This window comes from Microtus pennsylvanicus, chromosome 5 (assembly GCF_037038515.1).
Source record: "Microtus pennsylvanicus isolate mMicPen1 chromosome 5, mMicPen1.hap1, whole genome shotgun sequence".
NCBI classification, from domain to species: domain Eukaryota; kingdom Metazoa; phylum Chordata; class Mammalia; order Rodentia; family Cricetidae; genus Microtus; species Microtus pennsylvanicus.
In genome coordinates, this window is record NC_134583.1 from 56,858,692 (window position 1) to 56,882,500 (window position 23,809).

The window sequence follows — 23,809 nt, forward strand, 5'->3', positions numbered from 1 at the left end:
TTTCTAGTCTAACTCCCAGTTTTCGTCCATTTAAACTCAGACAACTTAATTAAACTCATTTAGCTTTAATTCCCTTCTCTCTAAAATGGAAGCAATAGCACTATCAATAAAGAATAGACCTCACTGAGTTGTTCTTAAATGCATGACTAAACATAGGACTCTTGGACTTGTGCAAATTATATAAGCACTGAATGATGGTGGTGGGGTGGGGGGAGTGATTGTGGAAAGCCCTGACAATCAACTGTGTGGTTTTTCTGCAAATGCCTCCCCTCCATGGAGGACTCACTACCTCCCAAAACAGTCTATCCCATTTCGGGAGAGATGGCAAAAAATTATCTTTATAGGAATATAAAATTGATTTCAATGTATAAATCTGTCCCATGAAAACAATCAGATTGAAACACTTTCAGTACAAACACACGGCTACCATAGTACCTTTGTATCTTATTTTTCTGAAATTGGGGTAATATCCCAGTTTCCCTCATTTCTTCTTCATAGAGATATGATCCAGAGACATATGCGAGGTGGCACATGCCTTTACTCCTAGCACTCAGAAAGCAGAGGCAGGTGGACCTCCATTAGTTTAAAGTTAGCATGATTTACATAGTGAGTTACAAGTCAGCTAAGGCTACAAAGTAAGACCCTCTCTCAAATAAATAAGTAAGGCCGGGCAGTGGTGGCGCACGCCTTTAATCCCAGCACTCGGGAGGCAGAGGCAGGCAGATCTCTGTGAGTTCGAGGCCAGCCTGGTCTACAAGAGCTAGTTCCAGGACAGGAACCAAAAGCTATGGAGAAACCCTGTCTCGAAAATTAAAAAAAAAAATCAAATAAGTAAGTAAATAAAAATCAAAAGACAGTTCAAGTCAGGTATGTGCCAGCTTGGTTTTTCGCTCTCCTAAAGAGTAGTGAACTGAGCAAACTCATGAAGTCACCCATCAACACTGCCTTAGAGCTGCTGTTTTCACAGTCAGGAAGCCTCTGAGATGACAATACTCAGTAGTGTTTGGATTTGTTTTTGTTGTTGTTACTGGTCTTGCTGTTGTTTGGGGGAGGGGGCTGGTAGTAGGCCTTAAGCATTTTCAGGCAGAAAGGCTAATGTTGAACTTCTCAGAGGCCAAGCCGTCGGCTTCTACATCAAGGCTCGGCTCCTGGCATACTCACGTGCCCGTCTTCACAGGCAGTCACTCACCTGGAACGTCACTGGGTGCTAACAGTGCTGCTAGGCGGAACCAGCTCAAACAGCTCAACTCTGAAACTGGGAAGTTAAAAGTGGTTTGAGATCTGGCAATTACAGCTCAAACCTTCCCTTTCTGAGATGAGGAAATTCAAGACAGGAGTTAGAGTGGCTTTCCTGAGGTCACATGACAAATCAGTGACCGAGCCGAGCACGGGCTTTTTGTAAAGTAACAAACTTCTTCTGACATGTCTCCTCCCAGTCACCAGGGACAACAACTCCACTGAAAGGAGGATTCCCCTAGTTTCCTTTCTTGACGGCCTGAGGCACTGGGTGTGGGGATTATGCAGTAACTGGAGATGCTGCACACATTCTTACAGACCACAGGTCCCCTGTGCAGAGCGGCCCAAGATTCCACAGTTTTTATCAAAGCTAACTGTTTATTCGAATGTCAATTCCATTGCCTTCTGTTATGTTCTGTGCAGTTGTTTTCCTTTCTTTCTTATCTGAGAGACACTGGGGTGCTTAAAAAAATAACCGTGTGTTATCATTATGGTTGTTACAATCAGCAAGACAACAGGAGTGCTTGAAGTTAGACAAACCACTGGGGCCATTAAGTCCCTCAGGCCTTTCTCAGCGCAAAAAAACTTCTCTTCCTTGGATTCTGTCCAGTACATGCTCCAATTTGAGGACTTCACTGCCAAAGTCTTCAAACATCTTCCTAATACATCAATACCTACGGTGAGTGAGCTTAACAGGAAACCTGTGATAATCTAGGAAAACATGTAACATCGCTAGCATTCTGATTTCAGTTTCTACAATTAGAACAGATTATGAGCAGATTAAAAATGATCTCCAGAGGCTGCAGTGCTGCAGAACTACCATCCACCCACCCAACCATTCATGTGTCTACCTACTTCTCTCTGTGTTTGCCGAAAAGGGGAAAACTAGGCGCTTAATGTCCCAACATTGACACAAAGCAGCAGGAAGTCTAACCTGCCATCAGGTAGCCCGGTGCCTGAACCTCTGACTTTCCCCACCTCAGGCAAAAAACCTTCAACTGATGTTACTGGACAATCACATAGCCAGCCACCAGTGCTTTCCCTCTGAGATGGAACTTTCAAATACCAAAAATCTAAGATGCATCCCTTAACCTATTCTGTCATTTTCAAAAGAACAACAGTCAAAACTATTAGACTCAAGTTACAAACAAAATACAATAGTGTTTGTGCAAAATGAAAGTGTGTTATCAAAGACTAAAATGTGCAAAATAAATTAAAACAACTAAAGGCCAAATATTAATAATGAATTCAAGTGCAAAAGTTCTCTCAATTTCTTAATGAAGACAAGAAGGAATTACCTGAAGAATTCCGTACGAGAGAATATGCATAAATCCAAACCACCTGTGGACTGAAAGCATGCTATACAGTCCTTCGTAAGCAGAAAAGTATTAGTGTCCTCAATTTGTTTAATCATAACTACTTACCAGTAATTACAAAGACAGAGACAGACACACACACACACACACACACACACACACACACACATACACACAAACACGCACACACACAAACTTCAAAATAAAAATGATTGGTTTTCATCTAAGTGTTCTAGTCCTTTCTTTTCTATTTCATTGACATTTCAAGTCAATGAGTCCCTTCTATGATACCACTATAATTTATCTGTGCTTAAAAGGGCACAATTCAATCAGAAATCTGATGGATTTAAGACTATTGTATTCAAGGTACTCTTAACACACTGGTGGTGAAAATAACTTGGAGTGAAATTATAATGAAAGCAAACGTTTACAAAATAATTTCTAATCATTTTGTTAAACAAGGTTTTCCATTTTCTAGATGATAATGAAATATAAAGAAGATAAATGAAATAAATGCATAAATATTCATTCTAATTTCAACTTGATTGTAAAATTTTATTAGTGAAGGTTTGTAATTTATACTTTGGATCTAAGAATGCAGATCACGCAAAGATACATCATTGAACTCAATTTGCATCACCTAGAAAAATAATACCTATGGGTTATGGGAATACAGTAGCACCAAAATAATAGTTAGAAGGTTAATATTACAAAAAAAAACAAGTTATCTCATGGAAGGCTACTTTAACAAAAGGAATAATAACTTAGTGTTGCTCTTTTAAAAGGTTACACTTCTCTCTTGGAAAGCAAAGAAAACTTTTAATTGAGAAGGACAATCGAACAGTGGGATAATTTGCATACTAAGGTGATGAAGGCACATTTATTGGAGGCTTGTATAATAAAGATTTGATGTGTTTGTAGAGAGAAGAGTGGGGTCTCTCCTGCTTGATGCAGGAGGTTTGAGTCCTCATTAGAACCTTTCAAACTCTCCTCTAAATGGTGCAGGTAGGATTCAATTGCCTTCTGTTCCCTTGGAATAAGAGACGACAGATCCTAAGGAGTGCAAACAGCCCTGATTTGTGGTTTCAGTGCTGTCTGCTCCATCTTATTCTATCAGTCTAGAGGGCTGGGAAAGTAAGTTCATGCTCCCCCAAAAGTTCAAAGTAGTCCTGTAAACCACTACATGCCACTCAATCTATACCTCCCCAATAGAATGTTGCTTAGAACATCACAAATGTTCATGTTTCATTATTATAGTTACTGTTTTCATTCTGATGATATACCCAAATCCAGGCAAGAAGGGATGGCATTAAGAATTTTGAAAGAATGCATACATGAGCACAAACCACCTGCAGACTGAAAGCAAGCCTATGGAGTTCTACTTTAAGCAGAAAATTGACAATACACTCTACAGTAGACCAGCAACACAGGGAAGAGCAGCACAGTGACAATACACTCTACAGTAGACCAGCAACACAGGGAGGAGCAGCATAGTGACAATACACTCTACAGTAGACCAGCAACAAAGAGAAGAGCACCATGTATACTATTGTCATTCAGGAAAAGAAAACTATTCACGAAAAAAAATCTATAAAACTGAAGAAAATTAAGAAAAGATGGTTGAAGCCCCCCCACCCCCAAAAGACAATATCCATGGTTGGGCAGGAATGTGTAAATGACAAGTGACATCAGTGACAGAATTTTGAGATTCAATCTCTAGTCAGTGCTCTGCAAGCCCAGCCATGAGGTTCACACAGCCTAAAAGAGCAAAGAGAGTTGAACACAGCAAAGCCCAGTTCCTTAAAGATACACCGTATGCTGCTTTTTTATAGTGGCAGAAAAGATATCAGGGTCTGATTTTCCTCAATCTGTCAAATTACAGGAGAAATGCAAGTCTTTGCATGGATAGAGCAAAATATGGGATTCTTAGATTTTGGCAGGTGTTCAATATGTAGCCCACATAATCACATGTTAATGACTGGATTGTGCTAATCAGCGTGCATACCTGATCCCTTCGTGCCTAAGGGGAAGTCAACCATTGCAGAGCAGTTAGTGTTTCTCCTTCTGATAAAGACTTGATGACATGCCAGGTAAGGAGAAAAACTTTTCCAGAAAGTGTCTTTATAAAGAGCTATGACATCGCTAATAAAACCAAGTAGGACAAGGCCACTCAGACTTCCATAAGCATCAAACCGTTCCTAAGGACCATTCCAGTAACCATTTTATTTTTTATTTAAACAGCCTAGCTTTAAAAAAAAAAAAACCCTTTTAGAGTACACTGGAAGAAAAAAAAAAACAGCAAAGAAACACAACAGGGAATGATCCAGGCATAAGAGTTACAGTGGAGTATCAGTGTGTTAAACATTCAGACGAGTTTCCTACTTCACAGCCACACCAAGGCTTAACAAATTACACAGAGTGAAACATGTTTCTACTCTGTAGAATTAATTGCAAGTAAGTCTGTGATTAAATTTCTGAGATAGATTTTTAAAAAGAAATAGTGCTGTGTGCTAATTTCAAAGTTATGGGAAAAGGAAATCCTTCCTAGAGAATACTATTCGGTGGCTTCTGGGCCACATTGAACATCTTCACTTAACACCTATAACTTTTAACTCAAAGTTGAATGGATTTCCAAAATCAGAGAATGAGAAAAGTAGTGTGGTGATTTGAACGAAAATAGCCCCATTAGGTTCATGTATTTGAATGCTTGGTCCCCAGTTGGTGGAACTCCTTGGGAAGGATTAGGAGACGTGACTTTGTTAGAGGAGGTGTGTCTCTTGGGGTTCTGTTGCTGTGAAGAGACATTATGGCCAAGGCAACTTTTAGGAAAACACTTAATTGGGGCTGGTTTACAATTTCAGAGGCTTAGTCCATTAACTTCATGGCAGTGGGCCTGGTAGCATGCATGCAGGCATGGCCCTGGAGAACTAGCTAAGAGTTTTACATTCAGATCTTCAGACAACAGACAGAGTGACACTCAGATTAATGAAGGTTTTTGAAACCTCTACAACAAAGCCAACCTCCCAAAAGGCCGCACCTACTCCAGCAAGGCCGCACCTCCTAATCCTCTCAAACCTGGGGACTATGCATTCAATTACATGAGCCTATTGGGACCATTCACATTCAAACCACCACAGAGGGTATTGAGATTTCAAATGCACATGCATTCCCAGTATGTCTCTCTCTGCCTTGTGCTTATGGATCAGATGTGAGCTCTCAGCTACTGCTCCAACACCATGTCTTCCTGCCTGCGGCCATACTTCTTGCCATGAGGGTCATGAACCCACCCTTTGAAACTCCTATTAAACTATTTTTTCTATAGGTTGCCTTGGTCATGGTGATTTGTCATAGCAGAAGCAAAGTAACTAAGACAGGTAGTGACCAACTTTCTCAAGAAGCCTAAATCTTGCCAGTTTCTGATTTTTTTCTCTGGGAGGCTCAGAAATTGGTCAAACACCACACAGTAGACATAGATCAACCTGACCTTCTGCATGAGGACTACATGCTAGTCAGACCAGGTGAACTACACTTTCTGAATTACAATTCCAATTAAATTCATCTGGGCGGTGCCTTGTATCTTAAATTACTAAATCTCTTTCTCTCACACATATACACACACAAAAAAAACCTTGGCAACAACTCAACATTCTTAAATCTTTCAAAAAGAAGCAAGATGAGAAATGTTCTAAAAGTCTGTCACAACATGAAGTGTAGCTGAAGATTAAATCCTCGGTAAGAATTCCTGGACTATGCTATCACACAATGACAACAGCCCTGTTCCCAGAAATGGCACAAAGTCCACACCAGAAATTTTATGACTCCAAGTGAACTATGTAAAGCACTGCAGAGCTGACTAGCAACTTCTCTGGGCAAGAAAGGCGGAGAGGAGCAAAAGCTTGCAAGTAATGAAATATTGTTCCTGTCACTAATTATTAAATGTCTGACATGGCTAGTATTATTTTCTTTTAATTAAAAAAAAGGAGAGTCTTCAAATCTTTTATTGATGTGGATCTTACTTTAAAACTTTTCTAAAGAATGAAAATCGCCACCTAAATCTTGCTCATTTCTCTATTTTTTTGAAAGTTTCAATAGATTGATCAGGTAGTACATATGCCCTATGGTAGGCTGCAGGTAATCAGCACCAGACAGCCTATACTTGCTAACCTAGAGTCCTAATACAAGTAAGGAAAGCTATTTTATTTGCATCTCTAAAAGAAGGGGTTCAAACATTCTGGGCTGAGGGTATACTGCAGTTCTTTCTATTTAATTAAGTAGATAATTCAAACTCAGATATAGATAAAAACATTTTGCCTAAAATAAATATCAATATGATTATGAATATAAGTGCACAAGGGCATATGTGCAAGAGTCCTACTTTAAATTTACTGTCATATTGTACAGTTTTCAAGAAAGACCTGTCACGGACAGGGCATATGGCTCAGTGGATAAAGCACTTCCCAGCAAGCCAAGTTGGAATCCCCAGGACTCATGAAAGTCAGGCAGGTAAGATAGCCATTTTGTAATCACAGGATCTGTGAGTTAGAGACCAAAACTCTGGGGAAAGTTAGCCAGACTAGGTAAAGTGGCAAGCCCTGGGTTCAGCAACAGATAGGTACTGAACTACCTATCTCAGTAAATAAAGTGGGAAGAGTAGGGGAAGACAACCAATGCCATCCTCTGTCCTCCATAAACACATATACACATGTGTCCTCCCAAACATACAGCTGTACATATTAATCCCACACACAGGCATACACACTCCATAAACACATATACACATGTGTCCTCCCAAACATACAGCTGTACATATTAATCCCACACATACAGCCGTACATATTAATCCCACACACATGCATACACACACACATACAGCTGTACATATTAATCCCACACACACGCATACACACGTGCACTCCACATATAAATACAGAGAAAAAGGCAGACCATTGATGCCTCACCCACATTTTCATGTCCTACCACAGAAGTGCCCATGGTTTGATCAGGAACATGTCTATTCCCTTGTTCTTGATCCTCAGTGTCACTTATTTCACTCCATTTTTACTAAGCTCATGCCTTTGTACTCTCCATGAACAACTTCCCTAACTGTCCACTCTTCCAGCCCCATCTCAGTCACACCTACACAGTAGCCAATGTGATCTTTTAGAGAGCTAAATAAAGCGTGATTGCTGTCTTGCTTAAAATCTCCCAATGGCTTCTTCTTCCATTTGAAATAAGTTCATACACTTCATTAGCACCTTTGGCTCTCTATCTATCTATCTATCTATCTATCTATCTATCTAAAATGTCTGCCTCCTTGACTTCATTCCAGATCATCTCTCCTCTCTAGTCACTCTTGCTGTGGGCCATAGTTCAAATGCACTAGTCAAAAGATGATTTACTAACTACTAAATCACTACCCACGTTGGTTACAGGACATTAAGAAATCACAAACTGACTAGGAAAGTCTCTCCCTGATGGCTAGCTTTTGAAGTAATAATAGTAAGTGATATCCGGGCCCACTGGAGCAGGAAAGACATTTCCCAGTACTAGACTTTGCACGCTACAGCATCAATCTGCCAGAAAAGATGTTTCCACTGGTGTAATCATAGTATGACTATTATGATAGCGACCAACTTCCTTCTGATTGAATTTGAGACTTGCTCTATTAGAGGGAGTTCATGTCTAATATTGGCACAATAGTCCATGACTTGCAAGATCATAGGTCCTAGTGGGGAATAGACTGAGGCTGTTTCACTAAATGGACAATTGTCAAACTGTCCTCTCAGTATTTATTTTCATACCTGTATAGTAGTGCTACTCCCAGCCTTGGTCAGAGGAATTTCTTATTGCAGTTGATAGTAGTTAATGTGGAGACTCACAACTGGTCAAAGTGCTGACTTTAGGTACTCAGCAATAGCTGGATTGTTTATATTATTCTCTCCATATCTAAGGTATAGGGAACATCATGGAAAAGTGGGAATAAAGGACATAAGAGCCAGAATATGAGGAGGAGCATTGCGGAATGTTGCCTTCTGAACATGACTTGGCTGGTGCACACATCGATTCATATCAGTGGTGGTTACTTGTATAAGACCTGAACAAGAGCAAACCAGTAAAAATTCCAGCATGGACGAGGAAGGATTGCTTAGGCTCCATCCCTACCAAAGGATATGCCTATTGGTAAGTAGTCTGTGCCCCAGTGGATGGCTCTACATCCTTTCACATGTGTTTAGCACTAATTGAACTCAGAGAACTACTAATATAATTTATTAATATAATAATACATTTTTAAAAAAGACATGAAGTCAAAAAGGAGTTAGGATGGTAGTTCCCACAGAAAGTTGGAGAGAGGTGGTGGGCAGGAAGTGAATAAATATAAATATATTATATATATGAAATTTACAAAGAATAAAAACATGTTTTAAATCCAAAAATGTAAAAAATTTAAATAATAATCTTTAAAAAGACTTTTGTACTTATTACACACTTTCTAGGTGCCCACCCCAAATCTCTGCACAGTTGACTTGTTCCAAACTTCAGCTCAAGATTCTCGTCTCCAGCTAGCTCTTCCTTCTGTGCTGCTGTTCTCCTCACTGGATTTCCCCACTGTTTGAACTGTCTTACTCTGAGACCGTGTGCTGTGTAAATTCCATTTAAACAGAGATCTGATATTATTACAAGGTAGTCTTGGTATCTGGAACCGAGTGGACACTCCCAACGCCCTTACCAGTGATGATGCAGATGACAGCTCTTTAAATTATATTTTAAAGCAAAACAAAAAAAAATGTATTGGAAGGAGAACACAGAACAACATACACCTCTCTACTCATTTATTTGATACAATTTGCTACATATAAATATCTTCACAACATAACCCCCAATAAACAAATCTGTGTATTTTCAGAGACATTTACTAGCAATACCTAGGCTCACATATCTTTTCCGCACTTGGAAATTGTATGGGAAATGACCACATATGAGAATAGATACTGTCACTGCAAGCTATCACAAAGACGTTCCTTTACACTGACATACAAAAGAATGGTGCCCTATACATTTTAACATGGAGAAATTATGTAGCTACATTGCTTATTGACAGCACAAGGCCAATGAGAACAATAATACATGTCACTGAATGGTGCCAATGTTCCTGTGTCAAAATGTATCAGTACCCTAAAGCCGTGACAAAAACAGAGTACTTAAAGTGAAAAGCACTTTTTATGTTTACTAGCTTTTCAACCATCAAAAAATTAAGTCACCAATTGCTATAAGATATGAAATTTAAAAACAGATGTTCTGGTTTCTGTAATTCTTTAAAATCTGTCCAAATGCTTTATATTGCATTAGCCTGTGAATCCCTCCCCTGAAGTCTCAATCCTCCTTCTGTGCTTGGATTGTTATGCATTGTTTCACTTGTTGGAAACGGTGTGGCATTTTATTTCGTTAAATTTCTACTTCAAAATAATCAGAATTCTAGCATGTAACTTGTTTTCTAGTCAAGTGATGAAGACTGGCAGAATTTCATTGTTTTTTCTACCTTGGCTTAGAGAAAGCCACCTCTCAGGTTTTCATATTTCCCAGTGAAACTCTTTTGAACTCAGTAGACAAAATGCTCTCAGGTATATGAGGACCATTGTGGAAACTAAATTACAGAAATGGAAGGGGTCCTAACAAGTGTGTTGTGGTTAGCACGCTCATTCTTAGCTTTTGTTTCACTGCAGTATTTGATGAGACTCAGCTGATGGTAAGTGAGAAAACCACAAACAGCAGAAGCAAGAAAGATCCACAGACGAGAACTGCAAATTCAAGTCTCTGTGTCATGCTCTTTTGGACTTCATATTTAATGAAATAATTAGAATTTTACTTCAGTTACAGTCTTCCAATTACAACACACACACACACACACACACACACACACACACACCTCACATGTTTGCAGATCTGGCAGGAACCTAAAACTCTCCATTGTTTTTCTTTACAAAAAAAAACAGAACCTGACTGGTGACCTGATCTGCGGCCTAGGTCATCATAGGTCTGAGGTTACAGTTGCCACATTGTTGAATCTATCTGTGAGGAGGGAACACAAAGAGAGTTTCCACATGCAGCTGCTATTTCCCATTTGTTAAATCCTTTCATTGCACCATCTAAGTACACAGCTGGGAACTGCTATAGAGTGGGAGGTAAACAAATATTTTGGCTTCCCAGAGTTCAGAGAACACAAAAGCTCTAGGAGAAAGCAGAGTAAAAGTTTGGAAACATTTCTATGAGAATGATCTCTCACACTCATCTATAACATGCTTGCAACCTTAAGCTATTTTATACTACCATAAATCACATGTAACAGAAGTTATTACATATACATTAGTATCTTTTTTGACAAATTATGCATAACCAAAAGTTTCAGACTAACTCAGCAAAGCAACTTGCCAAAAATAAAGTTTTTCTGGTAAAAATAAGGAAAGTGCCCTCTGAAGAAACAACTTGAACTGTATTGTCCCTGCCTCTACCCATACATTTTCCATTCCAGTTACTTTTATTTTGTCAGGTCTGCACATGGCATAAAAGCAAAACTATCTTGAACCAATCCCTCTCCGTGTCCCCTCTTTGTCTACACTAATCCAAGCTACTGTAATCTTTCATCTAGATTTCTGAAATAGAAATCCCAGTGGCTCCCCCTGCTTTCACTCTTGACGCCTGCCCGTCCATTCACTGTGCTACAGTTGGAATTATCTGTGAGAAATGTTCTTCAGCCCTTCAAAGGCTGTTCCCACTGCACTCAGATGAAATCTCCCTGCCACAATGCCATCTCCAAGGCCTGTATGATATAGGCCCTATCTGTTTTTCCAACCACTTCTGATGTATCTTCATTCATTATCCTCTGATCGCAAAGACCGTCTTGCATTTCCTTAAATTAATTTATGGTTTTATCACCTCAGACACTCCACATGCACTTCCCTCTCAATGGATTTCCTCTGCCCTGCTCTGACTACTTCCTGTCATCCTCAGCTTGGAGAGGGCATCCTCGTCATCTATTCGAAGTTAGACTCGCTTCACTGTGCTTTCAGACAATATCCTGATCTTCACAGCACAGTCACAGTGTTAACTATGTATGTGTTAGCATATCTATCCCTGTCCAACAACACAAACTTCAGGATGGCACGCATCACATCTGCTTCACCATAATACAAATGTAGTTAGTAGAAAATCTGGCATCCAGAAGGTACCCAGTAAATATTTGTTCAAATAAAGACGACGCAGAGTCTTATTGTCCTGCTGAGAAGCAAGGAGCAGAGACTGACTGTCCATCTCGGCCGTGCCACCTTGGAGACAAGGAATGAACAAATTCAATCAGAAAATATATTTCATCCTTGACTCATATATTTGCTTTCCCCTTCTCTTGGAAGGTAAATTTCTAGCCAGAAAATTGTACACTGTTGATTCCCAACAAGCCAATGATAATGGCACTGGAATTTGATTCTACTACATGTTCTGGCTTTGTAGGAGCCTAATCTATTTGGATGCACACCTTCCTAGACCTGGATGGAGGGGAGAGGGCCTTGGACTACCCACAGGGCAGGCTACCCTGACTTCTCTAAGGACTGGATAGGGAGGGGGAGGGGGAAAAGTGGGAGGGAAATGGGAGGAGGGGAGGAGGTGGAAATTTTTAATAAATAAAAAAAAGAAAAACAAATGATGTCATTTGGGAAAATCTGGAGATTATCATTTTAAGTGAAATAAGTCAAATGCACAAAGACAAGTATCTCCACCACATGTGACATTTAAGCCGAGTATGGAGGGACAGGGGAACATTGACCTAAAAGGACTATTAGGAATGTAAAAGAGCAGAGAAAGACGGTGCTTAAGAAATGATAGTAGAGCAGGAAACTAAAACAAAAATTCTATATGCATGTATGGAAATGTCAATGAAATTTGTTAATCTGTATAATTGAGATATGTTAACAAATAAATAAAAGTCTTTGGATCCTGGAATAAAACTAAAATTATTCAAAACTTGCTTCATTCATCTTTTGATCCCCACCCCCTTTCCTCATACTGCTCCAGAGCATAGGCTGTGTCTACAAAAATCATGCGAAAATAAAACTTTCTCCCTCTACAATCATCCATCTCCATATGCGCATCAGTTAGTAAGGCATTTTGAACGATATATTGTTTTTTGTTAAGAAATAAAACTCTCATTGTCTACTTAAGATTTTTTTTTCATTAACTTAATTTTTGGTTACCCACAAGTTAAGAAATACAAGCCAGGGTTGAAACTTCTAATTTAATAAAATAAATTAAGGTTCTAGTTTCTTCTAGTTGATAAAAAATAAAAGGTTTTATTTGGAATAGGTAATTAAGTCACTCGTAAGGTTTCTATTTTGATGGTTAAAAGACAAAATTTACCTTGGGAAAGCTTCCTACTCTCCTCACAACATGATATTTCATTTCTGCTTATAGAGGAAGCCAAACAGTCTGAATAGTTACCCAGGAGCCTTGCTTGTTCCTTTGAAATTAATATATAAATACAGGAGGAAAATCTTTATTATAAATCAAAACTTGTCATTAAAAATGATAGATTCCGATATTGTCTTACTGGAGATGTAGTCATGCTAGGATCTCATTCAAACAGATATATTTGCTTAACTTAATTTCTCAATATTAATACACAACCGCACTTCATTTTACTACCTATTTATGACATTACTAAATTCATCACATTAAACTGGAATAGAAAAATAAGATAACTGACTTTTTTTTTAAAAAAAAAAAAAGTAAATCAGTACTCTTTTGTCAAGGAGACCTAATGGTGGGACATAGCCTAGATCACAAACTGCTTTCCCAGTTTTCCCAGTTACTAAAATAGTAACAACTGTATGTCTCTTGTTTGTTTTGTGACCTGAGCAGGAATAACAGTGGAGCCATGTATTTTAACTTTCCTCCAAACACCTACTAATAATGAGGATGCAGACATAGTCGGGAGCAGTCGCCAGACTTTCAGTGCTCACCATTCTTTGCTGAGATGACAGAACGCTGTCCCAGTCAGCATCTTGTTGAATGGTACTGACAAGCGTCGGTAGCTCCTCAGAGTGAGGTTTGTTGTGCATTATGGGGTGCAGAGGCAGATGGGAGGCCGCATGTTGGTCACTGCCCTCTTCCTTTTCCCTTGAGGTCAAATCCTGGGTCATTGTTTCCTCTCCATCAGTTGTACAGGCAAATGGAGAGGTGGCTTGCTTGGAAGACATTCTTCTGCAGAAAAAGGGAAACACCATGGATCAAAGAGGACTCTCAACAACAAAAGTAGATGTCATTCATTGTATTTGACTAATTTGAGCATAAAATAAATAAAAATCCTTGAAACTGAGAGACAGTGTAAATCACAGACAAAGGGTGGATTGCTTATCTGTTCTATGCCTCCTCTTTGCTTCCACTCTCTAAACATCTTCCCGCTAACTGCTGCACATTTCCCCTTACGTAATCCCCAAATAAGATCTTTCTAAGTTTTTGTGATGTACAATATATGTATTTGTATGCCCTTCCTCCTAGTTTTCCCAACTAGACTATGAGTTTCTGGAGAGTGATTAGATTGGTGGTTAGCAATGAAATTAACAAGTGAATGGACTGATTGATGAGCCAGTTTGAAGAAAGACTTCAGAGTAAAAACATCTTTCTCCCAAAGCTCTGAAGAATAGAAATAAGCCTAAGTAGAAAACAGAAACTGAGTAAATAATTTGTCCTTAATATGCTAAGCAATTTGGCCATGATTTCCTAGCTTACATCTTTATTGTGAATGCCAGACCTTACACCAATGTGAAGCTTTTCTGAAGGCCTCCAAGATACAGTAAGTATTGCTTGTTAACTTTTAAGTGACATGTTAACTGAGTAACTTCTAGAGTTAGATAAATCTTTTTTTTTTTTTTTTTTTTTTTTGGTTTTTCCAGATAGGGTTTCTCTGTGGTTTTGGAGCCTGTCCTGGAACTAGCTTTTGTAGACCAGGCTGGTCTCGAACTCACAGAGATCTGCCTGCCTCTGCCTGAGTTAGATAAATCTTATAACAACTTTGTGACATTTGACTTGAGTTTTTGAAGTAATTATACCTCTATTTTATGACTGGAAGTAGATACATGATTTATAGCATTTACTATGAAAAAATTAAATGCTTACTGTGCATACCAAAAGCTCGTAAACCAGAATCATTTGTTGAAGTCTCCACAAAGAAACAATCAAGAGACTGTGTGATGAGACCTTCATTTTGTACTTTATATGAGATCAGAAACTGTGATGTTATATGAAATTACAAAACTTTGAAACATCACTTTAGAAAGATCAATATCTTGGGGAAGTGGTTAGTGACCAAACCACTAAAAGTTTACAAATTGAGGGAAGAAACCATTTTTCCCCTAAAACTTCAGTTTGACTTTCATTTATTGTATTTCCTTTGAAACTGCTGTGTAATGATGGGAATACAATCGCCACCTTAATTGCTCTTTAACATTAATTGATTTCATACCATTTTTAAATGCACAAATCAGTTAACATAGGGAACCACATGAGCATTTTTCAAATTAGCAAATCATTAACTTGCCTGTACTGTTTCTACAGACAAATAAATACTGATTAAAGGGTCTAGAAATCTGAGATTAACAGTTAAATTTACAAATCTGTCACATGCTTTCATGAATATTGCAGTGAAGGAAATATCAAGTGCAAGGAAAAATAATTAAGTTAATTCCAATTTAAACAGTAGTTTTTATGTAGCAGCCCATGTTTCACATAGGATTTAACAGCTAATGCTAAATTTCTCACAATTAATGAGGGGGCTCGGAGTTAGTATCCTACAGTGAAAAACATTAATAGAAGATCAGCTAATCTAATTATGCACAGTTCTAAATAAAAGTATTACAGGCTTTTGAAGTGCTTTGAAACATATTAAAATGCTGATACCTACTTATAATAATCATTGTACAAATACTAAAACTTTCATCTATTTAGATGAGACTGAAAAATAAAATAGGGAAAGTGTGCAGAAGAATAGCTCTATTTTCCCTAAAAAGAGAAACAATGTTCTAGAGTACTGTCTCAAAGACTCAGACGCATCCTTGAGTGACTTCTCTTGGTACTGACAAATGGACACATACATGTACACACGGAAAATCATAACCAGAGGATGGATTTTAGTATTGAAAGTCACTACAGAACCCACTGTAATGGCCCCAGAAATACTCCAGCAAAACCAGGCAATTACAACTGTCCTGCAAGTTATCAAGGGTGATCACAGACAGCAGGAGTGTTTTCATTGTTCAGATAATGGGCAGTTAGTGTTAAAGCAATCACACACAATAAAAACAAATGAATGAGTATACCACCACCTTTTAAAAACAGTTAAATACAAGTGAAAGTCATAACCCAAAACTCAGAGTGACTTTGGTTCTCCCAACAAATAACTCTTATTACAAAGTTATCTGGTGCCTTCCAACAGCAGTATCTGTGATTAATGCTTAAGTAAAAATTAATCAGGATACAAAACCCAAAAGTGCAAACAGTCTCTTAAAGAATCATTTTGATGACAGACTATACTGGTTAACAATAGTGTACGATCCTAATTAAACAGCCCTGCAGCTGTAAAAATAGATTCAATCTGTCCAAAGCTATGAGTTGAGTTTAAAGGCTGGTTGGTGAGAGTGTTTTTCTTAAGGAAGGCTGGGTCTTCAGTCTTAATCAGCCAATAAATTATTTCCTGCAATTACATTAAATAGAAAATTATCTTCAAATGGGGAGTGTTAATTGAAAATCAAAATTCAGAGGGAAGTTTAGAAATTACACGCTGAATACAATTAGTGGGGAAGGCTTCACCTCTCCTTCATCAGCAGTCTTCTGGTGAGCCCTCCAGTGACCCATGAGAGCCTATTTACACCGGCACACAAGCTGTCTTTTCTTTTACACCCACAAACACAAATGTGTATCGAGGTTGTAAATACCAGATAGGCTGCCAATATATCAAAGCCGACTGTTCATCCTCAGCTCACACCACAACTGGGACAGAAGAGTATGGGAGGTAGGAGGACCAGGTAAGGAAGGCACGCCTGGCTCCCCAGCCCATCCCTTTGTAACGAGGTCAACATGCTGTGTCCCAAGAGCACTTTTCAGATCACACTTTACTTCCCCGCTGTGCTTGTTTTATTAGCATTCTTAACTATGTTGTACACAGAGGAAAAGAAGACTCTTGTTCTCTCACCCTTTTGATAAAAATGTTGGGCTCTTTCAGTTTGTTCTCAACAGTAGCTTTGTCATTGTATCGTATTATTCTAGGTCAGTAGTTCTCAGCCTTAAACAATTCCTCATGTTGTGGCAACCCTCAACCATAAAATTATTTGGTATCTAGCTCATAACTGTAATTTGTTATTGTTATGTATCATAATGTAAATGTCTATTATGCAGGGTATCTTATATGTGACCCCTATAGGGGTTGCAGCCTACAGGCTGAGAATCACTGTTCTAAGAGGTGCTTTTGTTTGTTTGTTTTATAGGAAAATGCACACGACTCACTTTTAACACATATTTTTTTTAAATATTAAGATCATTGTGTGTGTGCCAAGCATGCATGTGTGAAGGACAGACAACAACTTACAGGAGTCAGTTCTCTCCTTCCTCCATACAGATCCTAGGGACAGGACTCGAGTTGTCATTGCTTTTAGCTGCAAGCACCTTTATCTGCTGAGCCAGCTTGCTATCATGTAGTTTAGAAAATAAATCATAGATTTACTACTATCAGATCTGGTTTGCTAATTTTTATATGTAAATCGTTATACAATCTTTCAATTTAACTGATACATCCTCATTCGTTTCCTTTCTTAAGTATTACCCTTTTTCTGTTCTTTTTAACATTGGGTGAGGGAATGGAGGGGGAGGTGCAAGCATGCACTTGCCAAGCAGTGCATGCGGAGGTCAGAGGACAACTTTCAGGAGTGAGCTCTGCTCTAGGAACTGAACACACATCAGGCTTGCACGGCAAGCTCTTGTAAGTAACCTCACTTTGGCACTCTTGCTAGCCCTAGAATTTCCCTTCCGCACATTTTCCTAGAGTAATTGGACTGCACTCTAGAAAGCACAGACACTAGGCTTTGGTGAAACCCTTACTCCAATCACTGTACCCACGTCACCTGCTTTAGGAATCCATGAATCAAATACACCTTATTGAGATTTTCCAGCTTTGAGTGCAATTCTTGCACTTATTTTGAATGCACACATGAATGATACTATGCATCACAAAAATGTTCCCACCTACTCCATCCCTCTGTACATCAGCTAGCACCTTACCTAGCTATGTCCCACACAACTAATGAGCAAAAAAAAATTAAAATCCTTGTGAAAATAGTCAATTTCTATGTGACTTTACTTTGTTTTATTTTTGCTCTATTATAACTTAAAAATCATTCAAATGAATTGTTTTTTTAATTTGTATTAAAAAAAATATCTTCCTAGTTAGAGCCCCTGAAAACAGGGGTTTATAATGGAAGTGCTGACACAACCCTACTAAAGCAGCGCAAATGCTGCCGCTATAATACACAAAATCAAGTTCTATTATTCTCAACTCTCCTCGCTCATGGGATTTTTCTTTGCTGTGCTCCCAGCCAAACTGCTGAAGCATGAAAAATTTAAATGCAATCAAATGTGCCCAATTCTACTTTACTAGAACAAGTGTCTACAGTGGTACAATCTTAAAAGGAAATGCAACAGATTTGTTTGGTGTTTTTTTTAACTGTTTATTTATAATACAGTGCATTGGAGATCAAATAAAAGAGGAAATTACACTCACATGGTACCAGTGTATTGACTACACAGAGCACATTATAATCAGAGAGGAAAACTACATTGTCAACTTATCACACTGGTTAAACAAGATGGTTTTCTGGGGCATAGCTATTATCAAGGAAAACCTCCAAAAAGAATTGTATTGTATATCTTTGGGACATGTAAAACTCAGTTCCCATCATATGTTCCCTACACTCGAACTGTCTCTGCCCAACAGATCAGGTGAATTCTCTGAATGCTAGACCACTGGAAATAACTTCCAGTTTGAGATTTGGGGGAACAAGATGGATAGAGATAAGCCTCCATAATTAATAATGCCCTCCAGGATGCCAGCAGGAGCAGGTCCATCTCTATAAAAGTAAAAACCCTCCACTCCAGCCCTACAGCCAGGTAGGAATGCTTAAGTCATTACAAAGTAACTCAGATGATAAAAGTACTTCCTGTTCTTAAATAGGAAAGGTGAGGAGGTCTGGGCTATATAGAAGAAAGGAGGGTGGGGCTTCCATCCATATATTAAGTCCTCTGCTTCAGATGAGTTTGCTTATGTTCCAATATGATGGCACAGAAATAATTTTTAATATTTCATTACTTTTTTGATTATTATCAAATTAACACTCACTTTGGGGTATGTTACACTTATTATTCAAAAGAATTATGTGCGTGTGTGTGTGCGTGCGTGCATGCGTGTGTGTGCGTGCGTGTGCGTGCGTGCGTGTGTGTGCATGTGTGTGTGTGCATGTGTGTGTGTGCATGTGTGTGTGTGTGCGTGCGTGCATGCGTGTGCGTGCATGTGTGTGTGTGTGTGACAACAATGAAAAAAGAAAAAGAGGCCACGAATTTGAAAAAGAGCAAGGAGGGGTATATGGGAGGGTTTGGAGTAAGGAAAGGGAGAAGGAAATGATGTAATTATTATAATCTCAAGAATAAAAGAAGCAATAAAACTAAAAGCAAAAAAGACATACTGTTCTAACATAAAGCAGCACTTTAATAGTTCATTTACTTATGAGAAAAATTTTAAAGTTCAGTCCAACGCTTACAGTTATATTTTGAAGATCTGTTCTGGACAATTCATGTAGACTCATCCCAGTTAAAGAGGTTACTTGAATACTACACTTGATCTGATACTGAGAAATTAGCTGGTTTTCCAAAACATAACATAATGCTTTTGACTCTAAGGAGCATGAGTAACAGATACGCTCAGCTGCCAAAATGCACAATGCCCAGGAACCTCACAAAGGATTCCAGTCCACCCAGCCCAGGGCAAAGAATGACTTCCAAACCTCTTCCTGTGCCTCTAATTCCCACGTTCAGGGACTCAAGAGGGTTATAAGGAAAAGCTTAGCTCTAAAGTGAAGAAAGTCCTTGGGGGCTGCAGAGATGGCCCATTTGGTGAAGAACACTTGTTGCTCTTGCAGAGGACTTGTGTTTGATTTCCACCACCCACATGGTAGTTGACAACCCTCGGTAATTCTGGCTCCAGAATTCAGTGTCCCCTTCTGACATCCAAGCTCACCAAGCACCGGTGTGATACACAGATGTGCATGCAGGCAGAACATCCATTTACACAAATAAATAGATCTTAAAATGTTTAATTTACACATAATAATCAAATGAAGAAACTCCTTGTAGGACCTTCTCCCGGAGAGGTCACGGCTGCTGCTGGGTCTCTGTGTTCTCTGAAGCCACAATCCCGTGTCATCTCCACTCCACCTCTAAACGCCCATGGGCTTTTTGCAAGGGTTTTCTTCCTTGTCTAAGTTTAATAAGCAACTGACAGAATGCAAGCTCTCAGGGCTACTGGAAAACCTACAACCCTGTCTTCCTCCTAGCATCTCAGCCCTTCTCTTCGAGTTTCTATAGAGCCACTGAGAGGTGAAGCCTGTTAGGAACCTCACTGATCTGAGCAAGCTGCAAAGTTGACAGAGCTGAGGCAAAATGACATACACTTGATGTGTGAGTAAGAAGGGGCTTAAATTAATGGGTCTTGACTTTCTTAAGGCCTCTAATTTTCCATACCAATGCACCAAAATTGTTACCAAAGGCCCTCTGAGGTTGTTACAGAACAGGAACTACCTGGAACAGATTCCTCTCAAGTCATCAGAGTTTGTATCTCTGGTGTCTATATTTAGCTGACAATGTTGCTGTCACTTTATATAGCTTAAGACTGTTCTTTGGACTAGAGCTCATATGTCTTGGAATGCTTTGACTCATGAATTGTTTCTCCTGATAATGTTACATCACGTAACCACCTCTGTCTAATTGGTCAGTGTCTGCTAAAAGGCACAGGCAACCCGCCCAACGACTGGCCTCTGGTTGACTGCCTATGGAAAACCTAAAATTATCACATTTGTCCCTGTGTATCCAGTTTCTTTCTAAGATCAAAACAACTTGATATCATGGAGCCACTACACTTTTTGCTTGATAGAAATAAAACTGAGTTTTCTCATAGTTTATCTACCAGTAGCTGTTGGAAATTTTGCTTTGGAAAGCCACTACCAGAGAATATAAATAAAATCAGTGGCTTGACAGTCAGATCAAAACCAAACAATGGCTACTATAAATACACACCCTAACCCAGAGGGTTTTAATCAAGCTCAGCCACTGAACAGCTCAACTGAAAGACCTCTTCATGGCTTGTGTGCAAGAAGGCTGTCTAAAATAACAGCATGAGGATTTATTCCAGCATGCCCACTTAGAACATTATCTTCACAGGGGATGGGAACCCTAATTTTTCAAGGGGTGTCCCCACTAAGCTGAAACCAATCCACCAATAAAAGTGTCCAGTTTGGGGACATCTCATCTGCTTATTAAGAAAAGTTACAAACTAGAGTCACATCTTCACAGACAGAAAGTATAAAAAGTTATCCCTGCATTTATTTGCCCACTCTTCTTCCACTGTGACTTTCTGATTAATATTTTCAGAAAAGAAGAGAGAGATGAAAATCAGATACTATTGAGATATTTTTTCCAATATGAAATCTCAAACATGGCGATATTGGGCAAAATTATGTAAAGAAGCTGATTTTCTAGGGTCTCTTCAGTTACATAAAGCTATGGGGCAATTCTCTCTGGTAAGGAAATATCACACATTTCAGATTCCTATCCAAGAAGGGTGGGAAAGAAAATAAGGCAGGGAGAAGGAAGAGGGGGGGTGAGAGAAAGGAAGAAGGAGAGCAGTGGGGGTGGGGGCAGAGGAAAGGGAGGGGAGCAAGAAGCCTGGCTTTACAGCTCATTTTCAGTTTTGTCTCCTTAATGAAAACCTCATTGCATAGTCCTGAAAACCGTCTCTGAAGCATTTCTGATTCAGCAGAGGTTACACAAGCATCAAAGCAGTTAAATATAGGTGCCAAACCGCATTGCCAGGAGCTTTCAGTACTGTGAGTTAGTATTACCTGACAGCTTGGTGAATATAAAATTACTTGTTTCTCCAATTGAAGACAATCAAATTGTCACCTTCCATTGTAATAATGCACAAGTAGTGATCAGCAAAGTGCAAACATAATTACCACAAAGAAAACAAAAAATCAAATCTAAACCTCTCTACAGAGTAAACACATCTATCTGGCTCCCCCAATAAGGAAAACGCTTTAATCCTGAGTGTGCGATGCAAGCCCCATATTGTGTAACAATAAGATTTATTAGTCTTACATCAAATAAAAATGGAAAACAACAAGAAACACCAATTTATGGAGAATGAAACAAATATAAATGGGAGCCTCACAACCTTACCGACAGGGTGCAAAGACCTACAGGTGACATCACAGTGGCTTACACCAATTACACTCAGCAGCACATCCATCACAAAAACAAAAAAATCCTCACCTCCAGAAATTTCTTTCTAGCATAGACTCCTTCCTGAGAGTGGAAATCCAACCTCATTATCTTTTACTTAACTTTTCTTTAAAAGAGAAAGAAGCTGTATACTTTGTCTTCTAAATTGGCTTAAATTTTTGAGGTTGGAAATTTATCCTACAAATTAATTATTTCTATAAAAATTTAGAAAAAAATGAATTCTTTTTGAGACCTTAAGCATCTGAAATTCTTGCTCAAGACTGGTGACCAAACTGACTCGCTCTCCCGAGGACTCCATAACTCCAAACAGGTTTGGCTTTGAAGCTGGAACTGGCTCTCCCACACACTGATGATGCCATGGTCCAAGCAAAAACTATTGTCATCAGTATCCTGACACATAAAAAGGAAACCTACCACATAAAGCTCTCTTAGCAAAGTCATTAATGCTCTTTTATATTTAACTCTTTTATATCTAACTCAAAATTTAAAATGCTCAGATTCAGATAGTTCCCTCCAATATGGTAACACACACACACACATACACACACACACACACACTTCCCTTTCCCCAAACACTCCCACTTTAGGGGACTCTTCTTCCATCAACAGTGTCCTTCCTTTACTAGAAAGATGTATAAGGTTGCTAAGTCTGGTCCTCCACTTCTGCCTCTCACCTCTGCTCTACAAAGTCTCACTTCTAATCACTCACCCACCCACAAGCAGCTAGTTAGCAGAGGAGCAGAGAGACCTGCACCAGGTGAAGGAACAAACTGGGCACCATCAACAGCTCAGGATTGCCTGAGCCTGAATCTAAGAATACAAATCAAAGAGTGACAATCTGGTATGTCATTCCCTGTCTGGACACTTCCTTGAGACCAGTCTGAATTCTCCTTGCATTCCACTTTCTTCATTCTGTGTTGTCACGGAAGTGTAAGAGATGCTCACACAGGCAGACTGCATGCACAGTCAGAAACTCTAGGTGGGGAGAACCAGAAGGGAGAAGTCAGGTCTCAGGGGCAAGTTTTGACTATGATATCTGATAAATTTCCTGTTGTCTAGTAAAACATTTGGATGAGGGGAGAATAATACTTTTAGAAAATTATCATTTCCCTCATTCTTACAGTTTTCACATAACATAACAACCTTTTTCTTTCCAAGAAATCCTTACACAGTGAACATCTCCTAGCTGAGGGGATGTGAGGATGTGACCAGGAGTTTTGAACTTCAGAGATGTTCATTCCTTGACATTCCCAGAGATAACATAGAATATCTACAAGAAAAGGCATGCCTTGTCAGAGAAACACTGCTAGGGCTCCAGCAGACACTGTCACTGGCTTTGTAAGTGGAAGAAAAGATTTTTATATGTTGTGACCCACAGACAGACTCCCACCTGTCCTGTTCATTGCTGAATCTCAGTGCCTGGCAGCATGCACCACACCTTACAGATGCTCAGTGGTACTAGGAAGACAGGCAGAGGAAAAGTAGAGAGGGCATAATGAGAAAATGAATCATTCTTTTTTACTTAAGTGAACAATTACAAACATTCGCGTCACACGCCGAGGCTGCCACTGTCACCTCTCTTCTGCCCCTGTGCTCTTCTTGATCAGGCCTCTCCAGGCTTTATTTCTAAAGCTCGTGATTACCTTTTCTAGTTC

At 39.1% G+C, this 23,809-nt stretch overlaps 1 protein-coding gene across 17 annotated transcripts in view; it reads right to left on the minus strand.

Moving 5' to 3' along the window:
• Sox6 (SRY-box transcription factor 6) overlaps nt 1-23,809 on the minus strand; it is a 551,747-nt gene that overhangs the window by 308,014 nt on the left and 219,924 nt on the right. For all 17 annotated transcript variants that reach the window (XM_075971960.1, XM_075971963.1, XM_075971969.1 and 14 more), the window contains one exon: nt 13,559-13,799. In XM_075971960.1, the coding sequence (XP_075828075.1) occupies nt 13,559-13,795 (237 nt within the window). In that variant the 5' untranslated portion in view covers nt 13,796-13,799. The remainder of the gene's footprint in view (nt 1-13,558; nt 13,800-23,809) is intronic.